The 18,731-nt window shown below is 44.7% G+C and overlaps 1 protein-coding gene and 2 long non-coding RNA genes across 5 annotated transcripts; 2 read left to right on the top strand and 1 right to left on the bottom strand.

Moving 5' to 3' along the window:
- On the top strand, nucleotides 1–387 carry LOC101141712 (small integral membrane protein 2). Its single transcript, XM_019039514.3, has one exon. The coding sequence runs from the start codon at nucleotides 1–3 to the stop codon at nucleotides 385–387; it is 387 nt and encodes a 128-aa protein (XP_018895059.1).
- A 2,040-nt stretch (nucleotides 388–2,427) lies between these two features.
- LOC129526314 (uncharacterized) lies at nucleotides 2,428–14,414 on the top strand. Its single transcript, XR_008670975.2, has 3 exons — nucleotides 2,428–2,833; nucleotides 6,832–6,931; nucleotides 14,238–14,414. It is a non-coding gene; the product is annotated as an uncharacterized lncRNA (long non-coding RNA).
- Nucleotides 12,807–18,610, bottom strand: LOC109029277 (uncharacterized). Of its 3 annotated transcripts, XR_002008347.3 has the most exons (4): nucleotides 18,190–18,610; nucleotides 17,148–17,328; nucleotides 14,029–14,102; nucleotides 12,807–12,945 (listed from the first exon to the last, which is right to left on the bottom strand). It is a non-coding gene; the product is annotated as an uncharacterized lncRNA (long non-coding RNA). The 3 variants fall into 3 exon arrangements; XR_008670973.2 differs by lacking the exon at nucleotides 12,807–12,945 and having other exon boundaries at nucleotides 12,958–14,102; XR_008670974.2 differs by lacking the exon at nucleotides 12,807–12,945 and having other exon boundaries at nucleotides 12,958–14,102; nucleotides 18,223–18,610.
- Between the last annotated feature and the right edge of the window lie 121 nt (nucleotides 18,611–18,731).

The following is an 18,731-nucleotide window of genomic DNA, read 5'->3' as shown; positions in this document are numbered from 1 at the left end:
ATGGAGGCTGGGGAGAGGATTGATGCCAGCCAGCTGCCTCACAGGGTGCTGGAAACACGTGGCCATGCCATTAGCATCCTGTTCGGCTTCTGGACGAGTTTCATCTGTGACACCTACATAGTCCTCGCTTGGATCAGCAAGATAAAAGGCAGCCCTGATGTTAGTGCCTCCTCTGATGAGCCATACGCCAGAATCCAGCAGAGCAGAAGGCAATGCCACGCAAAAGAGGACCAAAGTCAGGTGCCAGAAGCAGGTGACATCTCCACTCTCAGTTCTTTGGAGGCAGCTATTTTAATAGAACCACTTTACTGCAGCTATTTTGACATGAGGATATTTTGGTATGGCTCAAAGATTCAGCCGATAAATGTTCAGCTTTTTAAAAAATAAATGATGAGTAAAATAGGCATCTTGCAGGCCATCTGTGAGCTTCACCTCAACTTTGATCTTCACCTCCCCCCCTCCATTGTCAATCTTACCTCCAGGCATCAAGGGTGTATGGATTGGTAACAGATGAAGGAAAGGACTGGTAGAAGTTCAAAATGAAAGAAATAGCAGGTCAGGACTCCAAGAGGGTTGAGGGTCTTTTAAAGTAAAACAAAACAAACAAACAAACAAAAAAACAGGGTCAACCAAATTCAGAAGTCAGGTAGAAGTCAGAGAAGGAATGAAAGATGGGAAACTGGTTATAAACCAAATACAGCGAGTCTGAATTTTGGCTTGTTTTGAGGCTGCTGTATCAAAACAGTTGTGTTGGAAGAGCTGCATGAAATTGTTGGGCAAGAAATAGTCCACTCATGATTCAGATAAGCTCATTTTGCCTCTTCCATGGTCGATTTCTAACTCATAAATGTCTATACATTTCACTTTATGGCTTATGTGAGCCTCAGTTTCCCCACATAAAATGCAGATGATGATGTCGGCCCTTCCTCTTTCCCCACCTTTTGCTCTCCTTCCAAGTGGCATGATGAGGAATGAGCCAGCATCTTGTAAACTGCTCCAGGCCACCTGGAGAAATGTGCTTGCGTAAATAGTCGGCATTAGTATACGTGAGTCTTCCATGAGTAAAGAATTTCAGAGTTGGCAGCCGTCTCTGCCTGGTGATTCATGTGGGCACAATGATGCCCTTAGCTACAATGTATGGTGTGGGTGATGAATTTGTTCTTGTCACAGCAGAGGACTGAGTATTCTTTACCCAAATGCTATAGATTGAGTTTGCACATGGGAACTAGATTAGCTCTGAAGAGAGTTGAAAGGAACCTGACATTTCTGACTACAATCTAGAGTTTCATTGTACAAACAACCGCAGCAGCACATTTGTGCCCAACCATTGGCTCCCTTTGCCAGCAAAGAAAATCTTCTAAATTCTTCTGCCATTTGTCAAACCTGCCAAAGTCCCTGGAGGCAGTTCTGGTATAACTGAAGGTGGAGAAAGATAATATTCTCTCTACCAGGTTTCACTACTTCCTGTGTTGGTTGTTCACAAGGGGAGAGCTTCTGCATCACAGGATGAAGCTTCGGTGATTTAGATGTGGAATATCCTTCCAGGATAAGGGAAGGAGGCCCCAGCTTCCAGAACCCTGTCCTGCAGCCTCAGTGTGGCTGGGCAGCGCCCTTCCTTTGAGCCTTCAGGGTGGAAACGAAGGACACGTGCATCTCTGCAGCACTTCCGGCTTTCGCTCAATCCTATTTTCAGAGCCAAAGCGCCATCTCCTCTGGTACAGTTAATCTTTGTTCCTGCCACTGACCCATCTATCTTTATTACTTTTCACCACGTCCTGGCCTTCAGATTTCTTATGGATTTGTCTCTCAGGCGTTGTGTTTTGATTCCCTCCTCACATTTACTTCCAAGTGCCAAGAACAACTTTGTTCCGGCAGAAGGATATTATTTGGCTTAAAAAGCAGAATGAGCAGTGGCTTCTCTCCATCAGCATTCTTTAGGTTTATGTGGGAATTCATTCTGGGAACCATTTAGAGTCTCCTTCAAGCCTCTCCCTGACCGACAAAGTTTCTGTCCCAGAGAGTTACTTTGCTTCCATTGTTTCTAAGTGGATGGTAAGAACCTTTCTATCTGAGCCTGTGTAGAAGGACTCAACACCCCTCCCCTCATTACTCCCCAGAGTATCCATTGGCTGGGCCCACAATGGATACACCCTGAGTATTGTTACCATTGTTATAGACTTCAGCATCAACTCCAGTATTTGGTGGCCCAATAAACCATGAGTCTGCTTCAAGAATTGTTAGTTTTTCCCACCTTTGAGAACCACACTCACCCTTTAAGGCAGCTCTTCCTAAGTGACTGACAAACACTCCCTGGTTGAGCTGGTGGGGGCAGGTCCAGCCAACAATGGCTTCTCTGTTGACATCACACAAGCCTTAATGACACAGACTAGGCACAACAGCTGGTGCCCTCATGAGTGCCTATTAATATTTTGGGTAAGTTGTATTGCCCTATCCACCACTCTGTATAGTGATTCTGGAATTTGCTATTTGATACGAGCAAACGAAGAGATGGAAGGGGCTGTTAACCACTCAGGCTGCAAGCAAGCCTGTCATGCCCATCTGCCAAGAGGAGTCCTTGTGTGCCTCCAAAATGGCCTGGTCCTTAACTTGATCTGCTTGGACTGATTGCAAACAGTGGCTTAGCTTCCTCTAGACCAGAGGACATTCTGTGCTCCCAAAACAGAATGCTACACATGGGAACAAGGGAAAGGGAGGCTTTGAGAGGTCAGCCAGCAAGGCCCCTGCTTCAAGCCTAAAACCAACATAATTAGGTGAAGATTGAGCAGGATAAGGCTTTGCAAGGAACATCCCTGCCATGTCAAGGTGATTCCAGGTACGTGTATTGGCTCCTTTTGAGTCTTCCTACAAACTCTTGGAGGCAAATAGGGCGGGTATTATTACTCTAGTTCTACCAAGGGAGAAACTAAGTTCTAGAAGTCAACTAAGGAAGTTATGTAACTTACTGGCGGACAGGACACAAGAAACCTCAAATTCCTGACATCTGTTCCAGTTTTTCCCATCACCCCATGTTGCCCTTCAGCAGGGCTTAAGCAAAACAGCCAACGCAAGTCCTAGCCTTTCCAGCTGGGCTGAAGTTAGAAACTGGCATGGATTTACAATGGAGTAGCTGGGGCCTGGGAGGCTACTGATAACAGCTTCTACTTGCTCGTATTGCAAGGCAAGGCTATATGGCTCAGCAGGGCTGAAACTATTTGGAGACTCGATTTTTACATGGTCATGGTGAGGGGGAGTACAAATGAGAAAAAGGTACAATTTGCATTTGTGTGTGTGTGGGTGTGTGTGTGTGTGTGCATGCACATGTGCACATGTTTGGGAACACAGATGAGAAGACATTACTGTCATGATGGATGTTGCAAGTGGATGGAGCATGTTCCCTTGCAGGTCATCTGCAGCTTCATGGACACACTGTAGCTTCTTACCTAAAGCTTCCACATCTCTGCCTGATGGCTCTCTCTGGCCACAGAAATTTGTTAAGCCCCATGCATGGGGAAGCCCAGAAGAGCATCAGAGTTAAAGGTGCCTGGAGCAACCCTTAACCAATGAAGGATGGAGCTGGTTAAAAAAAAAGTCTCCGTTTTTTTATACCCCCTGCCAACAGGAAAATCGAGGTGTTTTCCACTGAGCCTTTGAGAGGGACTCCAGAGGAAGTAAAACCCAAGTGCTCTGTGCAGCATCCTGCTCATGCACACCCCCTTTATTGGCTAACCCACCTCTCTCTATCTTGCTTCTCCAATCCCTCACTGTGTTTCTGGGGATCATATCCCCAGTAAACATGTGCATCTAGATTCCTATTTCAGGAATCGAAACTAAGACAGTGGCCCAGTTCCTGCCTCCTGAGAGTGCCTTGTATGTGGTGGGTTTTCAGCCCCGCCAGATTCCTGCTAAGCGTGGCAGGTATGCATTTCCATGTTGAGCATTGCCCCCTTTCAGCCATTGACCAGGAAGATTCTGGCTCTGGCAGAAATAATTATAGAGTTTTTCAGGTTGGAAGAATCTCATCTCCAGGAGGACCCCTGCAGTAGTCCAGCAAGGATAAGAAACAAAGAATGAAGATGGGTGCACGCTTGCGGTCTCAACTGGGGAGGCTGAGGTGGGAGGATCACTTGAGCCAGGGAGTTTGAGGCTGCAGCGAGCTAAGATGACACCACTGCTCTCCAGCTTGGGTGACAGAGACCCCATCTCAAATAAATAAGAAACAGTGAATGGAATTAAAACAGTGAATGTTCACTAAAAACAATGCCAAATTGAAGCAAGCTTGGAGTTTTCTTGTTGAGCGCATGGGCTCCTGAGCAGGTGCAGCCTCAGCTACTCCTCATTACCTTTCACCGGGCAAGCCACGCCAATAAGATCTCACTTTCAAGGGCATGTCTGGATTGACTTACTGTCTAAATTTCTCTTAGTGTTGCAGCAGGAGAGTCCTCTGCAGCATAGGAAGGTAGCATCAGAACTCCCTGGGGTAGGATCAGGTTCCTGGATGCTGCATTCCTATCAGTTCTCCGGAGTTCCAGCAGACAGCAGATTCGACTTGCAACCAAGCAGACACATGAAAGTAAATGTGCACTCCTAACATTTTGTAACCTGCCTCCCACAAAACAGAAGGCAGTCTTCCCTTTGCCTTATTCCCTGCCTTGCTCTTGACATTTTTACAGCCGACTTTGCATTTCTGACACCTCCCACTTGAATTGGCTCCTGGTCTCTCCTGGCTTGAGAATCCTAGTCACGTGACCCATCCCAGTGCACACTCTCAGCTCTCTTTACGGCCAGGCCACACACCTCCTCGCCTTGACATTTAGGGCTTGTCATTTCTTTTCCTCTTCTGCTCCAATAAATCAGGACCAGTCAACATTCACTGCCCCCTGGGTGGTGTTTAGGGAAGCTGATACTGGGCTGAGGAGGCTTTTCTGTGTGCACGGGGGTTGAAAGCAAGCATTGCCTTTCTGCTTCCAATCTGTGGCTTTGCGACAGTGAGAATGAAACCCTGGGCAGGAGCCCAAGCTCCATGTCCAGGCGTCTTGTCTGACCTGTACAAAGCTGAGTGCTCAAACCAGACAAAGCAACAATGGCCTGCTCCTGGGTGCTGCCTTGTTTATGGCTCAGACCTGTGCCGCTGCTTTAGCTCATTCACCTCAGAAGGTCTGGTGTGGAATGGAATGATCAGCAGCCTGAGAACACAGAGGCTGTGCCAGTTCTGGCCCTCCCTGCCTCCCATACCACATCCTGGAACGTGGGTTTAATCCAGCCTAGAAGCAAAGGGGAAGCAAACCTCTTGAGTGCCTAGTGGCGGGTGCTAAGCAATGCCCTTCAAGGGCATGAATGTAAGGGAGGATAAAGTCATCAGAAAGAGAGAAAGCAGAAAGCAAGGGAAGATAGGAAATGGGAGAGAGCAAAATGAGAAAAGAGGAAAATGAATACACAAAGTGATCAGTAGGCAGAGGAGTAGCTGGCTGCCACTTACAACTCTTTGAGTGGCACTGATGCCATTTGTTATCCATCCCTGTTTCAAAGTGGGGTCAGGAGCTAGTGGATGCATGTGCTCTCTCCAGAGAAGACACACAGCTCAGATTTTCAAACCATGTTGCCCCCCATGGTTCCCTATGTTAGAATTCAGCACAACTCTACTTGCTCAACTGTGAGAGGTCTTAACCAAAGGGTTTGAAGCTGCTTTATAACAAATAAATAACCTGTGCAAATGTAAGATGATATATTTTTCCTCCTGTTCACCACAAGACTTGAATACACATTATCAGCACAACCACCAAAGGTAATTTTAAGATGCAGGTTTAGAAGATTCTTTTCAACAGACCATGACAGGTAGGCTGAGCATAATGTCTGGCACATAGTAGGTGCTCAATAAATGTCTGAAATTGAGTTAGTGAATGACTGAATATGAGAGACAGATCAAGAAGAATATTTTAACAAGGAGATACTTCAGTATTTAACACTCATACTTTTCAGAACATCTGATTGTTTTTGTTCTGGGCCTCACGGATTTAAGGATGAGTGAACTTTCCAAGTGCACACTCACTGGCTGGCCTGTGATCACACACACATGCGCCGGGGTGCTAAGTGCAAGGAAGATTTGGACAATGCACAGTAATGGTGGAGGTTGAACCTGGCCAGGAGATTCTGGAGAGGTCTCTAGAAAAGCAGGTTCCAAAGCTGCTGAGGTCTCACCAAGCAGACCAGGCCCTGGAAGACAAACATAAAGATAGCAAAGGTATATGAAACAGCCTATTGTGTCAGAGAGGTGCAATAGTATGGCTGGGTCAAATTGGAGAAGAGTGTGTGTGTGTGTGTGTGTGTGTGTGTGTGTGTGTGTCTGTGTGTGTGTGTTGGAGGGTGGGGCAACCACTGGCCTTTTTGGTCACCATGGGTTTTTCAGCGCCTTCTATGTGACCAAACACTGGCATTGGTAGGTTTCCCTTATTTAGCTCTTCTGGGGAGCTGAAATCCCATGTATAAGCTATTGCCTTGTCATGGCAGAGGGTGTGAGTATACTCATGTCTCCCTAAGGCCTCATGGTTTATGGTAGAGGACAATGATCTTTTATCTTCAAATCGCCTCATGGTGCTTATCTGGTTTCTAGTCTGTATTTCACTCTGCTGTGAACTACCTTGGGGAAAAACCTTCCTGCTTTTTGAGCACAGTGAGCACAAAACAGTTTTACAGAATGGATGGGTGCATGGGTGGACAACGGCCGGAAAAGATAGGTGGCTGTTCAGAAACCTACAAAAGCCCTTAAGCTCTGCTGTTCTCTCTTAAGGCAGCAAAATTCATTTTTTATCATGAGTACTCTTTGTTTATTACTAGCATTGCAAATTCTCCCCTGAGGCGCAGAGCCCAGAAGAAATCAGCGTGGAATGAAAAGAGTCAAGGATGGAGCCCCCACAGGACTTAGCAAGAATGCCAAGTAAGGGCTGTATAGGAGGGTGGCCAGCACAGGCCCTGAGGCCTGGGAGGAAGGGGAAGGGCTTGGAGGCTTTGCAGACCCTCAGACTCTTGGGCCTCGAGCAGTACCCGCAGACACAAGTCCTAGTGCTGGAATATTGTGCACACATCTGCTGCAGAATGCCTTGGGAGCCAAAGGATTTGATGAAGCTCAAATCAGAGTAGATAGAAGGCAATTATGTTTTTGCATCCTCAGCTCCTGCCACCCTGCAGCTCCCTGGGGATGCACTTGTGGCATTTGGGTGTTTTTCTCACAAAGGCCTGGAGAGAGAAAAACATCCAGTCACCATCTAATAAATTATCCATTATGTCACCGCTTCTGCTGGCCTCGTTCTGACACTTCTCCCCTTCTGATTGTAGACAATAATTACCCTCTAATTGCTAAGATAATCTTGCTTATGGAGCTACAGCAGCAATGAAAAGCTGTTGTTTGTTACGGCTCGTCCTGAATGTTGATTTAAGCTGAATTATACCTCAGTTCGATCTGAAGAGCAACCCCCAGTCAAATGAGGCAAGGTCTTTGGAGACCTGGAACTGGGTGCCACAGCATGTTTCTAGCTTCTCTCCTGGCCTAAGAGCTACACCTGACTTGAGAGAGGTTACTTACCAGCCCCTCCACAAACAGGGCCCTGCAGTGGGATGGATCCCTTTGTGTCTGAGGGCCACCCACCCGCAGTGGATAGAGAATGATTGCAGGAAGGCAGAGAGTGCACCCAATGCCCCCCACCAACAAGTGGATTTCTCTGCAATTCAGATTGGCCTTTGACTCTGTGCCATTATGTCTTTCTTCAAAGCACATAACTGAATGGCAGAAAAATATCAAAAATCATTAACGTAATTAGTGTTTATTGGACACCCCATATTCACATTGCTTGGTGCTGGATGCGGTACAGCCTGAGAAGCTTATTTCCTGCAACATGAGCACAGAGTCTGTGTGGAAGGCACGGGGCATATATGGAAATCTGCGGCAGTAGTATTGGACACACTAACAAGCATCAATTTTCAGATGGGGTAAAATGGAGGAAGAGCTTGAGAGAATGCCTGAGTGTGAGCTGAAGGGCAGGCTTGACAATGTAGGTCACTTAGTTGATTATTTCATTTATCTACCTCTACTTATTGAGGACCTACTAAGTGAGAAGTATGGAACAAGGCACCAAGAATTTTAAAAATAATCAACCATTGCCCAGAGATTTTGAAGAGCTCACATTCTGCTGAGAATTGAAGTGTGAATATACTATATAAATAATTGGAATACAATATCCATGGAGAGTAGGGAGTATTAGGAAAGCATCAAAGAAAGGCTGATTGATTCAGCCAGAGGAGATGGGAGCTAGCTTTGAACTGGGCCTGGAAGGGTTGGTGAACTTTTGAAAGGTTGGCTGAAGGCATTTTTGGCCTGGAAGCTGGAAGGGCATGGAGTAGTTAAAGTAATGTGAAATAGTTCTGTGTGACCAAAGAACATCCGGGGCAAGGCGTCGTGAGGGGATGCAGCTGGAGAGAGGCTGAGAATAGCTAGTTCTGAAAGCTTCTGAGTGTCCTGTGAAGGCTGTGGGCTTTACATAACCGGCTTTAGGTAGACAGAGGGCGTAGAGAGCCTCACTCTGGCCGGTGTGGAGGGGACTGGATGAAAGGAGGGAAGGACAGGGCCAGCAAGGCCTGCAGGAAAGTGGGCAACATTACTGGAGTTGCAGGAAAACCTTTCAGAGATGCATGGGAGATGGAGTTCATTCGGCTCTTGTGTTGCTTCTCTCTCTTCAATGCCTTTGGGGTACCCCTACACACAGTTGTCTTATAATTCTCCTAATTTTCTTATTCTGGAAGACTTTCCACATATTTCTCTTGGGCTCCGAGTTCTATCCTCTATTTCTGTAATGTCAGGCTGTATGACCAGTTTTGTTTTTGGTTGGGTAAGAGAGACCAGGGTGCACACTCAAGTTAGTGGAAGTTTCCCACCACAGGCTGAACTCAACCTGAAGTCCCTTTTTATGGCTGAAACAACTCTTTTCAAGTTGATAGATTCTCACCCGAAGTGGAAGTTATTTGCTTAAGGATCTGGACCCCTTTCTACATACTCCATCAGGGATGTTACTCATTTAGGGGTCAAAGGTCAGCTAGCCTATAAACACAAATTTATTGGACATCTGCTGTTTACACATCACACTGCTATTCCAGGTTGTGTTCCAGAAAGAGTCTAGACTCTGAGTCTCTGCGAAAGTCCTTTTAATCCCTTCCACTGCCAACAATGCTTGCTGCTGGCTTGGGACAGCCTGCCTTCGTGCTGTTGCAAAATGAATCTCTCTTAAAACACTCACAAAGCCTGACACATGTCAGTCAGTTGGACTCCCAGCACCTGCCAATGGACACAGAAACAAGAGAAAGGCTGGTCTCTGGACTGTTTTCCAGATAATAAATCTAGCCATATGGAGGAAGCAGCCTCTCCTTTGGAGACGGTAAATCAATTTCCCTAAAAACGAACAAATCTGCATTTCTCTGAGCCTGTTTTTCCCATTTCCCAAAGTTAATATATTCTGGATAATAAAACAAAAGGAAAATAATAGGTTGATGCAGCACCTTCTATGTATGTGATTATCTGTAAAACATCATACTGGGTACTATAGGCTCATAAAAAAACCAAGGCTTGGCCTCTGACCTCATGGACCTTATATTCTACTTGGAGATGTACAGAGCTGGATTAATACATTTAGGGGCTCCAACCTGAAATGATTATAGTCCTTCCCACCCACATACAGATAATTTTTTAAAAAACCCAGAATTTATGAGTAAGCAAAATTTCTGCATGTTCTTATTGCAAAACTCTGGTTAAGCTAATTGAATTGAAGATGAGCTTTTCTCATGTTCTAGTACCCTTGTTTTGTTGGTGTTCTAAGCATGGGCTTCATCTGCCTACTAGTAACCCGGATGGGCCAAAACTATGCACATCAGAAGCTGTAAAACTGTATATACCAGACGATATTACAATAAGAAAAGTACATGGTGGGTCCCTGTGTCATTCAGGGTTCTCCAGAGAAACAGAACCAACAGGAGAGGTGTGTGTGTGTGTGTGTGTGTGTGTGTGTGTGTGTGTGTGTGTATGTGTGTTGAGAAAGAGGGAGAGAGAGTTTTATTTCAAGGAATTGACTTAAGTGATTGTGGGGGTGGCTTGAAAGTCTAAAATTTGTAGTGCAGGCTGGCAGGCTGGAAACTCAGGAAGAGGTGAAGGTACACTCCAGAGGCAGGATTTCTTCTTCCTCAGAGAAACCTCAGTTTTGTTCCTAAGGCTTTTCACTGATTGAGTGAGGTCCACCCATACTAGTGACAATAATCTCCTTTACTTAAAGGCAAGTGATTGTAGATGTTAATCACATCTACAAAATATTGCCATAGCAACACCTAGATAAGTGTTTGATTGAGTAACTGGCTATAGCCTAGCCAAGTTGACACATAAAACAGATCATCACAGTCCCCAGTAAAGGTGTAGCCATGAGCACTGTGGATGGTCAGAGGTGGGAATCTGACGATGTGATAGCTGGAAGGGAATTTAGAGATCACCAAGTTTAATCTTCATGCACAGGGAAGGTGCCTGCCGTGCTTGGTTTGTATGCAGTATTGAAAACAGGTTTTCCCAATCTAGTAGCATGTTTTATGTGAGGGATTCAAGTGGACTTTTACAGAGGCACGGGGTCTGGATTCTTTCTTGATTAAGCGTGGTGAATCAGAATGTACATAGCAGATGTCCAAATAATATTTTTTAATTAGATCACATTGGATCTAGGCCTGAGGCTTAGTCTTATCCTTTGAGGACAGGATCCAAGACTATCATTTCACTGATATATCCCTAGGGCCTAGCCTAGTCTTGGTACGTAATAGGTGCTCAAAAGCATTGGTGGAATTCATGAGTAGAATGAATGCATGGAATTCAGGCCAGTTGGAGGTGCAATATCCTGATTCTATCATAGGAATGTAGACACAGAAAGGAAATATTCTAAGCATGAATCTGAGTTTCATCTGTCGGATGGAAATGCTAGTATATTACCTTTCTAACAGGTGTATCCAAAGGAGTATCTGAGCAAATACATATATTTAGCACAGCACTTGGCATATAGAAGGTGCTCAATAATCGGTAGTGATTACTATGACAATATTTCTTTTTTTTAACTCGTTTTTTTCATTATACTTTAAATTCTGGGGTACATGTGCAGAACGTGCAGTTTTGTTACGTAGGTATACATGTGTCATGATGGTTTGCTGCACCCATCAACCCATCACCTACATTAGGTATTTCTCCTAATGTTATTCCTCCCCTACCCTCCCACCCCACAATAGGCCCCACTGTGTAATGTTCCCCTCCCTATGTCCATGTGTTCTCATTGTTCAACTCCCACTTATGAGTGAGAACATGCAGTGTTTGGTTTTCTGTTCTTGTGATCGTTTGCTGAGAATGATGGTTTCCAGCTTCATCCGTGTCCCCACAAAGGACATGAACTCATCCTTTTTTATAGCTGCATAGTATTCCATGGTGTATATGTGCCACATTTTCTTTATCCAGTCTATTATTGATGGACATTTGGGTTGGTTCCAAGTCTTTGCTATTGTGAATAGTGCCGCAATAAATATACCTGTGCATGTGTCTTTATAGTAGAATGATTTATAATCCCTTGGATATAAGCCCAGTAATGGGATTGCTGGGTCAAATGGTATTTCCAGTTCTAGATCCTTGAGGAATCGCCACACTGTCTTCCTCAATGGCTGAACTAATTTACACTCCCACCAACAGTGTAAAAGCGTTCCTATTTCTCCACATCCTCTCCAGCATCTGTTGTTAACTGACTTTTTGATGATCACCATTCTAACTGGCGTGAGATGGCATCTTACTGTGGTTTTGATTTGCATTTCTTTAATGACCAGTGATCATGAGCATTTTTTCATATGTCTGTTGGCTGCATAAATGTATTCTTTTGAGAAGTGACTACAACAATATTTCACACAATCCAACTCCGGTAGATGCTGGAGGTGCCATGCCCAGAGCACCTTTACCAGCCGTGCACCCATCCTACAGCTCTGGGTACTGAGTTTCAATAGCTCACAGCTGCCCACTTTTCCAGATAATTGCTCTCTACTGAAATAAGAGCTGTGTTCACTAGGAGGTTATGGTTCCTGCCCCCAGGGATAGCCCACAGCCAATGACTAATCCACACAGAGAGACAAAGGGTTGGCCAGCTCCATAGCTCAAGGTGATCAGGCTGCAGCCAGTCGCCAGCTGAGCTCTCCTCTAGCTTTTCTCCCTGCCTATTATGCTCCTCTCACTCCTTTTCTCCTGAGAGCATGAGCTCAGTAAATCACTTGACCAAGAGTCTTCATTTTATAATCTGCTTCTAGGGAACCTAACTTAAGACACTGTTACTTGGAGAGAGCCACCAATTATTTGTCTGTGCAATAATGAGCCATTTTCTGGTTGTGATTCTGATATTCAGACCCCTGGGTGAGTCTCTGCCACAGAATGTTCCTAGCTAGAAGAAGAACATGGCCTTGCAACTGCAGCTGGCAGCTGGCACTTGGCTCATCCACAGCTGACCTCCTCAATCAGCAAGGCTGGTGTACTCATCTTCTTTGTGTTACATTTTGCCTAATTCTGCCTGGCCAAGTCAATTCAATCAGCCTAGCTTGTTCTGTAAACCAAATAATGACAAGTTCAACCACCAAGGTTTGAATTTCAGGGAAAACATTCACTCACTCACTCATTCATTCATTCCTCCAACAGTTACGGAGGGTTGTCCACAGAGCCAGATACCGGGGATGTGGCTACTAACATAGATAAGACATGCCCTCTGGGAACTCACAGTCTGGAGGGAGAAATGGACAAATAAATAGGCAACTGCAAAGGCGTTTGTGATCCATTCTATAATATGATGCTATGAGAACACAGAGGAGATGAGCCAGGATGGAGGTCAAAATGGCTTGTTCTTCATTGTGGTTGACCTAAACAGAAATAAATAGAATAGATATCCCCTAGCACACTGCAAACCAAAGTGGTTACTTCAGAGAAGAAGGTGTCACATGTACAAAGATGTGTAGTTTTAAGCACAAAGAATGGTTGCCTAGTGATGGACAGAATAAAGAGATATAAATGCAAAAGGACTCTGCCTTCTGTGTTATTACTGCTGTAGCTTTTCTCCCACTCAAACACTCACTTCCTGGGACTCAAAGAAAGTGCAGCTGAATTAGACGGTTTTTAGCTGGGGACTGGCTAGATCAGTGGAAATCACAACCAAGTTCTCCCACTGCCTTTCTATCCAACAGCACTGTGGATCACCCGCAGACAAGGTGAGGATGCGGTGGTCTCACTGTACGGCTGCCTTATTGTTGCTTATTCCTCCTGTGCCATTCATCAATCTACTCTGGCAAGACATGCAGAGGTTATAGCCTAATTATGAGGTTAGGAATGTTAATTGTTCTATGTTGATATTAGCGTAGCTGGTGCTAATGGGAAAATAATTACTACTCTGTGCCTTTATGGCCATTTTCATTGCCCTCTTGTGGTTTTGCAGTTATTTGGCTATAGATGGTAATGACTTAATATGTGGCTGCTATTATTGCTTTGACTATACAATTGGGAGAGTCAGAAAAGAGGAGGTGTTTGGGAGAAGTTGGAGCCTTTTAAATACTTTTACTTTTCTTAAGTTGTTTTTTTTTCTTTGCAAGGGGTTTTCTTCGGCAGTAAGAATGTAAAATTCTAAAAATTCCAGTGTTTCAGTGTTTCAAGGACCCCAAGATCTTATTCATAAGTCAGCTGTTGGTGATTATGTGTTGGGCTCTGAAAGATAAGGAGTGCTCCTGGTCTCTCTGAATGCCACCTCCCACCCACTTTCCTGAGCTGTAGGCCCAGAGGTCAATCTAGATCTCTCCATGTCACTTATTCTACAGTGCCCCACCTCCAGTCACTCTCGAAGCGCATCGATTGTATCCTGAGCATCTCTCTTCTGTTGCCTCCTCTCTGGTCCTGATCACGGCTCTGCTCATTTATCTTTTCCTTGGACCACTGATTGGCAACCACCAACTTACCGGTCTCTGTGCCTCTATTTTCAGACTCCATTTTTCGGTTCCTTATTTAAAATCCTCCAATGGCTCTTCATTGACTGCAAAATAAAATACAAACTCCTTTTCAAGACACTTCAAGAGCTAACCCTTGTCCACCTTTTTAACTTCTTCTTCCACATTTCCTTCTCGTTTCCAATAGCCCCACGTAGCACTCATTATTTGTTTCTCTTCAGGTACATCGTGCTGTCTCCTCCCGCCTCCATGCTGGCGCATATGCCGCCCTTCCTCCCTGGAATGCCCTCGTCTTCCAGAGGCTGCTTCATTTGAGAGCCTTCTCTGATTCATCCAGGCAAATTAACAGATAATAACTGTTTTAGCTACTAAATATTAAACTCTCTCAAGGCAGGGTCTATATTTGTCTTATTTACCACTGTGGTCACAAGCCTGTTATATCATCTGGCCTATGGAGAGTACACACTAAATATTCAAAATAAGGAACTGAAAAAGTCTCTATTATGGTTTGGATATGGTTTATTTGTTCCCACCAAACACATGTTGAAATTGGATCCCCAGTGTGGTGGTGTTGGGAGGTGGGGCCTAATGGGAGGTGTTTGGGTCATGGGGGCAGATCCCTCATGAATGGCTTGTCGTGGGTCTCACCAAGTGACTGAGTGCCTGCTCTGGGGAGGCTAGACTAGTTCTTATGAGAATGGATTAGTTTCCACAAGAGTGGGTTGGTATAAAACCAGGAGCCCCTTAGGTTTTGCCTCTATTCACAAATGTTCGCTTCCCCTGTGACCTTCTCTGCCATGTTTTTTAACCCAGCACATGGTTCTCACCAGATGCTGAGCAGATGTTGGCACCATCCTTCTCATACTTCCCAGACTGCACAGCTGTGAGCTAAATAAACCTCTTTTCTTTATAAATTACCTAGGCTTAGGTATTCTATTATAGCAACATTGAACAGACTTAGAAAAGTCCTCAAGGCAACACATATTTTTGACATCTACTTAGACACACAGATTAAAAGGTTACATAACCACATCTCTTTCTAGAGATAGGTTGCAAATGAATGTTTTTGTCCATAACATTTCAAGTAATACATTGAAACCTCATCAATTCAGACTAATGGGAGCAGGAAAGAAAAAGGTTCTTTTAAATTTGTGGTATATTTCAATTTCAGACTTTTTTCCCCAGGCCAGTTTATTTTGACATCTACCAAGCACCTACCATGTGCTAGGTATGGTCCTGGACACAACACTGGCTATATGAATGTAAATACGACATAGTTCCTGACTTGGAGACGCCTAAAGCCCTTTGATAAATGCCTTTCTGTAGACTTAATATACCTATATTCACTCTAAATATAACTTGTTTCTTTAAATCATATGGTTATCTCTGCCTGGTTTTGTCTGGAACTTTCCTTCCTGCCTTTCCTATTTGGTTAATTATTACTTGTCTTTCCCACATCAAAACCTTCTCTGGCTAAGACCACACCTCTCCTCCTCTTCCTCCTTTCCTTCCCCAGAATCATTCTCTCTGTTCCTCTTCTGTTTCCCCAGGGCCCTCCCTATAGCCTTGTCCACTTGCACCATCCTCACTCCTTTCCCACTATTCTGTGTGTTCCTTCAGGGCAGTGACCATCATTTTATTCTGTCTTTCTAGCACAGTGACTGACACATGGGAGATGCTCAATGATTTTTGATATTGTTACAATGAATGAATAAGTAAATGAAACTAGAATTTTTAACTGGAGATCCTGCAAGCCTCTTTTTAATGAATTGTTTATAATTGGGAACACTCACTCCTAGAGACCTAGGCCCCTAAAGTTCCTCATTCTCCCCCAGTCAACTAAGTTAACATCTCTTAGAATATCTTATTACCTCAGGATTTTATTAGATTCAGCCATAGGAAATTGCTATGTTTTGTGCATCAAAAACAGCTGAATATCAGCACATCATACAGTTCAAACTAATACTTAACAAATCTGCTCAATACTAATGGTGCCAAGGTGAACATCAAAGTGTCCATATTCAAATGTTCTAGGTTCCAAATGAGAAGACTGGTTTCCTTATCTCATTCTGGGTCTCCCTGGCTTATGTCTCCAAAGCTATTCAGAATGGTCTGCTAAGCCTGCTGCTTCTTTCAGCTTTCCTGACTGGGTCCACAAACGCTTAGAGAGCTGTGCAGAAATCATCCTTTTTAGAGTCACTTATGAAAGGTTAGCACTTATAGCCAATTAGCAAAGGCCCAGTACAAAGCAAATCTATAATAATTGTCTTTGCATACCATGTGGCACAATAGCTATTATTCATGCCATAGAGAGAATATCCAGTTGTTGGATGGAAGGGCTTGGGAGATGGTAGTTTGGTGAGGTCCCAATCTTGCTGGAAAGAGAGTCACATTGCTTGTCCTTGGGCCTTTAACTCTGCAGCCCTGCTCTTGTCCTATGTGGCCAACCCTCCCCACACCTCACCCCAGGACCAAGCTTTTGTGAGCTTCACAGCCTTTGCTGGAGACTTTGCTCCATTTCCAAAGCAAGTGGTGCCACTGACTCTCAGCCTCTTGCCTCATTTCCTGTCTATCTCACTTTCACCCCTTAAATCTCACAACCAATATTTCTCTACAGGAATCACCCTAGACTTCCCTCCTTCATGGAGACTGCATTTTCTCTGGTCACTCAAAATATCATTTCAGGATGTTGACAGATCACTTGGGACCCAACCCCCACACTACTTTTACTTGGCTGATGTTGTCCGGTGCCCCTCTCTGTTCTTTACCAGTCCCAGAGACAATGATTGAGAGCTAATTGATCCAAAGGGGCAGAAAAAGGGATGAGAACATAGGCCTGCCTCCCAAAGGATCTTCCTTTTGCCATAGGTCAGGTTCAAATGTCATATAACATTGGTCAAAACTCAGCCTCCACTCACCCCTCTCCTCACATCTCATATTCCGCAGGCTGACCTGGAAAGGTGGAGGAAAACAAGGCAGAAGGGAGAGATGAAGCCCAAGAACCTGAGTATTTTTCTCAGGCAAGAGTCAGGACTGCTCTGGACATTCAGAAGCTGAGTGTGCAAGTGTGCTGTGTAGTTCAAGGCCACCACCACTGAAGAGGCCAAGGACACCTTAGTAGGAATTCTAACCTGGCTCCCAGGGAGAGCTGCTTCCAAATTGGCCCTGTAGGCAAATTCACTTTTTTCACCCTCTAAGCGAGTAAGTGCTTGTTCCCAATTTCCATGGTTTAGTCTTCAGTTTCAGTCTTTGGTCTCCTCTGGTCTATCAGCTCCCATCTCTCTCCCAGTCTTTTTCTTTATTCTGTGACACCTGTTGAATGAGGCACATAGGGTTTGTAGTCACTGTAGTGTTCCTTGTGATTGTGAGGTAATAGGCTAATATTATCACTTTCTCAGAAAGTCTTCAAAATTATCATGAGGAGGTGATGCATTCATCTGCTGGGAGGTGTCTGTGTGGTCAGACAAGATGATGGCTACATTCCATTCCAATCCTGTCATTCAATCATTCTTCCTCCAGGGAGCCACTGAGGGACGTGATAGTCCAAAGCACTCAGCTAAAACGGAATTGCAAACATGGTAGCCACAACTTTGGTTTCTTATCATCCATTTGTATATCTGCATGTAGTCTGTCTCTGATTTAGGGTTTAGGTTCCTCTGTGTTTTTTTTTTCTTTTCCTGCCCTTTGAGAGTTTAATAAAAGTCAGAGGCATCTTGTAAATGGTGACACAAGAATCATTATCAAATACACCTCTTGCACAATAATATATAGTACAAACATTAAGGTGTGTGGCTTTATCAGCTAGATTGCGTGAATGTAAAACAGCTCCCACACTTTTTAGCTAGATAGGTATTTAACGTCTCTGTAAAATGGGAATTATAATAGGATGTACCTTAGTGTTCACTGTAAAGATTAAGTGACTTAATGTATACAAGCACTTACAACAGTCTCTGGCAAATAGATGACAAAATATATATTATCCATAACAGATGTGGTGGAAATATTTATTATCTCTCTTAAGAGTGTTCCTCTGCAGTTTAGAACTCAGGGACCCCCTTGAAGATGCCCCTGGATCTCCCGAAGTCTCTGGACCTCTAAGAATCCCTAGTTTAGCAGAAAGAGTCCCAGACTAGAGGTCAGAAGACCTGGGAATGTTCACAACCCCACACACACCATTAAGAGCCGACCACGGGCCAGTCCTCTTACTAGATTCTTCTGTCAGTTTACGAATTCTTCACCAGTTATGCAAGGTGGCTATCTTTTCCCCATTTCACAGACGAAATAAATTCAGAAGGGTTTAACGACGTAGTTAATGCTAGGCGCAGAAAACACGGGTCTGTCCGGAGCCACTGTTAAGATCCTCCTTTAAAATCCCGCCACATGGTTCTGAGAGTCAATCTCTCTTATTTCTGTCGGCGTCAAACAGGAATATCACTACCTTGCCCACCTCACAGGGTGAGATTCCAACTAGAAAGTGTTTATGCAAGTCCGCCGTGGGTCGCGAAACGGCGGCTGGCGTCGGAACTGCGATGCCAAACACAGTAAACCTCAAAGACAAGCGAGCCGAGGTGGCTTGGGATCCCTCCTCCAGGCCCGAAGCCGGGGTCCGGCGCGCGGCTGAGTGGCAGGCGCACTAGCCAATAGAGCTGGGGGAGGCGGAGGGGGCGGGGCTGCCCTTTGGCCGCGCTCGGCCTTGTGGGAGAGCTAGCAGCTGC

The sequence above is a fragment of the Gorilla gorilla genome, chromosome 14 (genome assembly GCF_029281585.2).
Source record: "Gorilla gorilla gorilla isolate KB3781 chromosome 14, NHGRI_mGorGor1-v2.1_pri, whole genome shotgun sequence".
NCBI classification, from domain to species: domain Eukaryota; kingdom Metazoa; phylum Chordata; class Mammalia; order Primates; family Hominidae; genus Gorilla; species Gorilla gorilla.
Note: the sequence above shows the minus strand (reverse complement) of the source record. Positions and strands in the feature narration are given on the sequence as shown.